We start from the raw sequence: 8,604 nt of genomic DNA, 5'->3' as shown, positions 1-8,604 counted from the left end.
TACAACTCTTCAACCCTCAATTTGAAAGCACACAAATGAGCGATGATTTACAGACCATTTGACATAAAGATTCTTAAGTTCGGAACGATGTTTCGACTTCAAAAGTCAAGAACGAAAGAAATTTGAATTGCAAAAATCAATTAGATTTCATATCTCAATAATCAATCCTCAAATACTATTCAATTCTCAAGAAAGAGCATATATCATAATCGTAATTGCGGAAGCGTACCAGAATCCATGATTTTTACAGTCAATTTTCGGTGATGATCTTCAATCTGCAGATTTCCTTTAAGTCAAAGAGTTTTTTTGATGGGATACAAAACTTTTTAAAACGTTATATGCAGATTGGGAGCATAACCATATTATTTATAATTAAACAAATTTTATTATTTCTAATTTTTCAACAATTTCGTAAAAGGATCTGCTATCATGGAGTTTGTGCCTATGTATTCTATCGAAATTTGTGCACTCTGTAATCTTTATTTCACAACAAGGAACTTGATGTCGATGTGCTTCGATTTTGTCGAGCTCCTATTATTGTTGGAATATAATACAGCTGATCTATTGTCACAAAACAATTTCAATGGTCTTTCCACCTCTTGTAGAATATGCAGCCCAGTGACAAAATTCTTCTGCCATATTGCATGATTAGATGCCTCGTAACATGCTATAAATTCAGCCGCCATGGTGTAAGAAGATGTTAGTGCTTGTTTGGCACTTCTCCAAGAGATAGCTCCGCCAGCCAATAGAAATACATAGCCTGAAGTGGATCTCATGCTATTTTGGCATCCCGCAAAATCGGAGTCCGAATATCCCATGATCTCAACATTATTCGACTTCCTATATGTTAGCATGTAATCACAAGTTCTCTTTAGATATCTCATTACACTTTTGACTGCTTTCCAGTGATCCATTCCTGAGTTGCTTAAATATTTGCCTAACACTCCAAAAATGTACGCAATATCTAGATGCGTACAAACTTGAGCATACATAAGACTTCCTATAGCCGAAGCATAGGGAATCTTTTGCATTTCTCGAATCTCGAGGCTTCAGGGCACTGTTTAAGACTAAACTTGTCTCCTCTAGCGACCGGGGTGTTACTTGGTTTACAACCTTGCATGCCAAATCTTTTAAGCACTTTATCGATATAGCTTTATTGCGATAATCCAAGAATACCTCGAGAACGATCTCGGTGTACTTGGATTCCTAGTACAAAGGAGGCGTTACCAAAATCTTTCATTTCAAAACGTCTAAATAGAAATTTCTTGATATCGTTCAACATACCTATATCGTTTGTGGCAAGCAAAATGTCATCCACATATAAAACCAGGAATATATGCTTACTCCCAATAAACTTATGACACACAATCATCTACCACATTTACCTCAAAACTGAATGAGATAATTATTTGATGAAACTTGTGGTACCATTGACGAGAAGCTTGCTTTAACCCATATATGGATTTTTTAAGTTTGCAAACCATCTTCTTTGGATTTCCAAATACAAAGTGTTCTGGTTGCACCATATAGATTGTTTCCTCGATGTCTTCATTGAGAAAAGCTATCTTGACATCCATCAGATGAGGTTCCATATCAAAGTGTGCAACAAGTGTCATGGTTGTCCTAAAAGAGTCCTTCGATGAAACTGGAGAGAATGTCTCTTCAAAGTCAATCTCATACTTTTGAGAATAGCCTTTAGCTACAAGACGTGCTTTGTATCTGTAACGTCTACCGTTTTAAAAGTGCGGAAATATTTTTTTTAAAGCTCCCATTTTTTAATAACATTTAAATATTTTGTATGCATATAACCCTAATGAAAAATATGTCATTTAAAAATAATCGTAAATTTTTGACAGTATAAATATAGCAGTTTAAAAAATATTGCCAACTCGGCCCACAAATCATGCATAAATAAAATAAACGGATAAAATCCTGAAAATCAACAGCGTATCATAAAAACGTGTAAATTGCTCGTGTCTACTCAAAGCTCATAAAATCATGATGTGCGGAAAACATGCGGTCCTCGGGTCGTGTCGCCCCACCAGATTTGTCTACTCAGAGTTCGGCACCTCCAGTCCTCTCAACGTCAAGCTCACCTGCATCACACACGCCTAGTGAGTCTAAAGACTCAACACACCTGTACCAGAAGTAACAAGTACATATACATAGCACACAGCAGTGAAAAATAACATACTCAACATACCTTTCATGAACTTTAAAATCGTAATGTAAACGTGTCATATGAAATAGTGACGTGTCAAAACAGCTCATCGTTATTCATCACTCATTATTCATCATTTATCATTCGTTATTTATCATTTATCATTTCCTTAGGTTAATTCAGCTCCTTAGAAGTGACATCGTGCATCATCATTTAAAATGGATCCATCATACATAGAACTGCGGTACACGGCGGCTGTCGGACATCAGTGACATGATAACCCATCCGCTGTGCCTAGGCATCATCATCATCATTTACATATACGTCTTATGCATTTAAATATATTTCGATAGCCACAACTAATTCCCATCATTCAAAACATCATCATTTACATCACTTATAAAAATCATGCACAAATGCAATTTTCTTTAAATTCAAGCAGACAACGTATATTTTCATAAAATCTTAAAAAGCGTGATCATGATGCATAAACATTTAAAATATACTAAATTTGTGCTCATGGCACTGCCATGACCAAAATCTCACCTCGGATGCAAAATGACCACTTTGCCTCTGGAAACCCAAATATTACCGTTTTACCCCTAGACCTCTAAAATTGACCCGAAGCTTATCAAACTCCTTAAAACATCCCAAAAATATTTATACGCATCCCTAGACGTAAACTCGAGCCCATTTTATAACTTAATCGAATTGTTTTAAAACTTGGACATCACTCCCGGTTTTAACACGAATCGACTCGAAACTTAGCCGAATTTTTCTCAACCCTTAACCACTCCTTGTACACATCAAAAAGACCCTCATAACCAGCCCCTAAGAACTTTGAACCAGCGCTGGACGGTGGCTGGAAAAATCCAGCAACCTTCACTTTGAAATCCTAGGCGCTAAGCTTGCATCTATCGCTCCCATCTTCCGAGCTAACGGGTCCAGCACCTAACCACTCTTTGCTGGACTCAAGACTGAACCCACCATTCCCTCCTGGACCAACCCTAGCCACCTTGCTGTCCAAGAAGCTCGTCCCACAGAAGCACACGACGGCCCTCCAAAAAAAACCAAGCTACCCGAGTCCCCTCACCAAAGCTCCTACGATTTGCTTAAGGAACAAGACCAGCCGTGCTCAGCCCCTTCCGAGCCCTTCTATTGACTCAAGAGGGTCGATTTCAAGGCTGGTGTCGAGCCATGCACAGCTACCAACCCAAAACTTTCGATCTTGCACTCTAACGTCACAACGGCTTCTAACCCGAGCGTTTCCACTTCGAGCTTGGCAAAACCGAGACTATTATTTATTCACCCTTACACACAGCTTGTACAGCCCCTTGCAGCAAGAAATTAGCAGTCCCTTGCACAAACACTAAAAAGAAACGTGAGTTGGATGAAAAAGGTTCAAGAACTTTGAACAAAACCGAAGCCCTCCAACATCATATGCAAGATCGAGAATTCTATGCAAATACACACACATATAAGCAAGTGTCTAGCATGTATGATGCAGAAATAAAAGTACATGGCATGCCTTTGATGATTCCTACGCAAGAACGATGAAGGACGGGCGTCGGGAGGGCGCCGGGGAATTTTCTATTGTAAGAACAAGCAAGAGCCGATGCTATTCAGCTGCTGGGATGCTGAAAACGAGAGGGGATTCTGAAATAAGGGAGTGTCGGCTGGTGGGAGTGATTGTGTTAGGTTTAGTGGGTCATTAGGTATTAATTAAATAGTTAATTAATACATAATGGGCCCTAAATTTCTAATTAAGAGTTTAAAAAGAATTTTAAGCCAAATAAGCTTAAAAGTAGGCCCATAAAATTCAAATACACTTTCCGAAAAATATTTCGTGTTGGAAAGTTCTTAAAAATATTATCCGAACCCTCAAAAAGTCCCCCGATTCGATAAAATTTACGTACCGGATAAAAATAAAATTATGAGGGTAAAAATACCCAATAAATCCCATTTTTGCAAAACATCCTTAAAAACACCTTAAATTAATTAATAAAGATTAATCATGTAATAAAAATAATTTTCCTGATAATTCTCCGGTCTTTGTACCTCGTTCGAAATGCATCAAGAAACACTGATGCATGAATTTTTAAAATTTTATGAATTAAATCCCTATCATGCAATAATTATGCATAAAATGCATAAAAATAATTAAACACAAATTAATGAAATAAACATGCATTTAATGCTTTAAAACAATTTAATAAAATACCAAAGAAATTTAATAACTTGCATGCACGTGGTTCACGTGGGCCTTCAAATTTTCGGGACGTTACAATCTACCCACCTTAAATTGAATTTTGTCCCCGAAATTCGCTTATGCTCGATGAACAAAAGTTTAGACTCTTAATTCTAGAATCCCGATAATCCACGCTTACGCTGCTTACATCTCTTCAATCCTAATTAAATTTGCCTACCAAAATCCTCGTTTGCGAATCGCAACTTAAAACAACTTATGATGACTTAGTTCTATTTTACTATGACCTCGAATTTGACTTATCTCGTAATTGCCCATAATGTTCATCAACCTATTACATTAGCATTTATGGAGTTCAACTCAAGAAACCTTAGCACCAAAATTTACTGATAGACTTCTATCCTTGGTAATACACTTAAAAGTCAAACCTTATCTCAACACATAATATTATTAACCTAAGATCCTTGAATCAAATCTTTATCTTACGGCACCAAACTTACGTAACTTACTATTTATAAGTACATCTCGATGTAAAATTGTTGCAAATTTTTAAACCTCGAGTTACATTAATTCATAAAACCCAATTATACAATATTGATCTTCTACCTTAATAATAAAACCCTTCTAATATCAATTACATGCTTAAACTATTATCTTCTCAATTACATTAAAGTTGACGCCTAAGACCCTTGAACTTTCCTCATTAGAATGAATGTCTCATACTTACGTGTCCTCAATGCTTAATTAATTCTAACGTATAAAACTTACTAAGTTATCCCATGTTAATATTGGACTAACTATAGTAAATCAACTTTACTTATAACCCATAGAATTCTAGAATTCCCATATCAAGATTTTAGATTTCTTACTCGATAAAAATCTTAGTATTCGTTCATTGGTAACCTATGTTGAACAGCATTAATTCTCTTTTGTTTTTATTTCACCCAAAATTTTCGTATAACCTCCTATATCCCATAAACTTGTAATTCACTTACATAACCCAAATAGTCTTTAGATAACACAATTCCAATACACATATCCACTTAATCCCAAGTTTCTTAATGACTTTTAAAAAAATTCCTCAAGACAAGGTGTCTATCTCAATTCTTACAATCATACCCAACTTTCTAGAAAAATTATATTTCAACAAAGGTATAGTCCTAACTGTTAAGATCGTGACTAAAACTTATGACACATCAAACTTAAGTTCCCAAAAATTCGTTAAATCAATATCTACCCTAGTAACTTAATTAACCGATCAACTTTACCTTAAATTGTCATCATTTTAAAATCTTAATTTGCCACAACATGATTTCACTAACGCTTAAATTTTCAAACCCAAGATTGATTCATCCTACAATGTCTTTGTTTATCATTCCTTATAAAATTATAACATAGATATCTAAAGATTCTAAATATCCTTCAGCTTAAATCACCGAAAATTCCTATCATTTAAACTATCAATTCTCATTTACTGCTAAACTAGTCCCCCAAATTTCTTAAAATTGTAACATTAATTCTTAATTTCCTCAAAATTATCCAATTTATCATAAATTTTGAAAATTCTACAATTACCCATAAGTTTTTGGCGTTTCTAATTCCATTTTATAGGTTCCTCATAACATAAAATTCAATAATTTTAAGCTTATTAGACCCAAAATCAATTCTCATAACCTCGAAAATTAATAATTTAACCCAAGTGTTCCTCAAATGTTCGAATTTTATCCTCAAAAATTCAGAATTTGCAATTTGGCCCTTAAAGTTATTGAAAATTACATTTTTTGGCCCTATAATTCTTCGAAATTTGTATTTTTGTCCCTATAAAATTTTTGATTTTAGCCTCATTAAACCTTAAAATTCTCGAAACTCAGAATTTAATCCCAAAATTCAGTAAATTCGAAAATAGTCCCTTAGAATTTTATTTTTGCACTTAGGTCCTCAATTATTGGTTATTACAATTAGGTCATTAAAATTCTCAATCCATGCAATTCAATCCTTAGGTCCCACTAGGTAGAGCATGCATCCTAAATAAATTCTACGTTTTTATACTTTCAAATATCATCGTAGTCTTCGAACCATTAATCCTTATATGGAACCCTCAACAATTAACTCAACTAGCAACCACGAACCATCAGTAATTTCTTAGAAAATCTACAAGTTCCAAAAGCATTCATAATCTTCAAGATTAACTTATGACCCATGAGTAGAACATCAGTACTACTAACCGAAATTAATATAGTCAAATCATTTCCGACCTCTCCTAATTCCCAATAGCAAAATTCTTATTCATGTCCAATTCCACCACAAAGCCAGCATGTATGAAAATCATATAATTTCTCATTTCATGTAGTAACATGCATAAAAAAATTTAAAGTATCTAATCTCAAAACATAACGACAGATAAACATGTATTGCAAAGCATATATCATTTAAACATGCAGGTGATAGCATTAACAACATTTAAATCATAAAAGCTTACAAACTTGAGGCTTGAAGACTGAGCGGCAGAAACTGGCGGCGGCACAACCCTATACAGGACCCCTGGCTCTGATACCAACTGTAACGTTTACTGTTTTAAAAGTGCGGAAATATTATTTTTTTAAAGCTCTCATTTTCAAAATAACATTTAAATATTTTGCATGCATATAACCCTACTAAAAATTATTCCATTTAAAAATAATCATAAATATTTGACAGTAAAAATATAGCAGTTTAAAATATTGCCAACTCGGCCCACAATCATGCATAAATAAAATAAACGATAAAATCCTGAAAAACAACAGCGTATCATAAAAACGTGTAAACTGGTCGTGTCTACTCAAAGCTCATAAAATCATGATGTGCGGAAAACATGCGGTTCTCGGGTCGTATCGCCCCACCAGGTCTGCCTAATCAGAGTTCGGCACCTCCAGTCCTCTCAACGTCAAGATCACCTGCATCACACACGCCTAATGAGTCTAAAGACTCAACACACATGTACCAGAAGTAACAAGTACATATATATAGCACACAACAGTAAAAAATAGTATACTCAACATACCTTTCATTAACCTTAAAAGCGTAATATAAACGTGCCATATTAAATCGTGACGTGTCAAAACAACTCATCGTTAATCACCACTCATCATTTATCATTTTCTTAGGTGAATTAAGTTCCTTAGAAGTGACAATCGTGCATCATCATTTAGGATGGATCTATCATACATAGAACCGCGGTACACGGCGGCTGTCGGATATCAGTGACAGGATTACCCATCCACTGTGCCTAGACCTCATCATCATCATTTACATATACGTCTTATGCATTTATATATATTTCGATAGCCACAACTAATTTTAATCATTCAAAACATCATCATTTACCTCACTTATAAAAACCATGCACAAATGCAATTTTCTTTAAATTCAAGCAGACAACGTATATTTTCATAAAATCTTAAAAAACTTGATCACGATGCATAATCATTTAAAATATTGTAAATTTGTGCTCAGGGCGCTGCCAGGAACAAAATCTCACCCCGGGTGCAAAATGACCATTTTGCCCTTGGAAACTCAATAATTACCGTTTTACCCATGGACCTCTAAAATTGACCCGAAATTTACCAAAATCATTAAAACATCCCAAAACATATTTATAATCATCCCTAGACATAAACTCGAGTCCATTTCATAACTTAACCGAATTGTTTTAAAACTTGGACCGGGGTCCCGGTTTAACCCGAATCGACTCGAAACTTAACCGAATTTTTCTCAACTCTTTACCACTCCTTGTACACATCAAAAAGGCCCTCATAACCAGCCCCTAAGAACTTTGAACCAGCGCTGGACGGTGGCTGGAAAAATCCAGCAACCTTCACTTGGAAATCCTAGGCGCTAAGCTTGCATCTATCGCTCCCATCTTCCGAGCTAACGGGTCCAGCACCTAACCACTCTTTGCTGGACTCAAGACTGAACACACCATTCCCTCCTGGACCAACCCTAGCCACCTTGCTGTCCAAGAAGCTCGTCCCACACAAGCACCCAACGGCCCTCCAAAAAAAACCAAGCTACCCGAGTCCCCTCACCAAAGCTCCTACGATTTGCTTAAGGAACAAGACCAGCCGTGCTCAGCCCCTTCCCAGCCCTTCTATTGACCCAAGAGGGTTGGCTTCAAGGCTGGTGTCGAGCCATGCACAGCTACCAACCCAAAACTTTCGATCTTGCACTCTAACGTCACAACGGCTTCTAACCCGAGTGT

At 35.9% G+C, this 8,604-nt stretch overlaps 1 protein-coding gene across 1 annotated transcript; it reads right to left on the bottom strand.

Annotated features, from left to right (window-relative positions):
* Positions 1-479: 479 nt before the first annotated feature.
* LOC142537702 (secreted RxLR effector protein 161-like) lies at positions 480-1,031 on the bottom strand. Its single transcript, XM_075643195.1, has one exon. It carries the CDS (start codon positions 1,029-1,031, stop codon positions 480-482), a length of 552 nt encoding a protein of 183 aa, XP_075499310.1.
* Between the last annotated feature and the right edge of the window lie 7,573 nt (positions 1,032-8,604).

The sequence above is a fragment of the Primulina tabacum genome, chromosome 2 (genome assembly GCF_025594145.1).
Source record: "Primulina tabacum isolate GXHZ01 chromosome 2, ASM2559414v2, whole genome shotgun sequence".
Lineage (NCBI taxonomy): Eukaryota > Viridiplantae > Streptophyta > Magnoliopsida > Lamiales > Gesneriaceae > Primulina > Primulina tabacum.
Note: the sequence above shows the minus strand (reverse complement) of the source record. Positions and strands in the feature narration are given on the sequence as shown.

Bases quoted from the DNA above. Each gene is read 5' to 3' on its own strand.
- LOC142537702 (XM_075643195.1), bottom strand. From the start codon at position 1,031: ATGCAAAAGATTCCCTATGCTTCGGCTATAGGAAGTCTTATGTATGCT.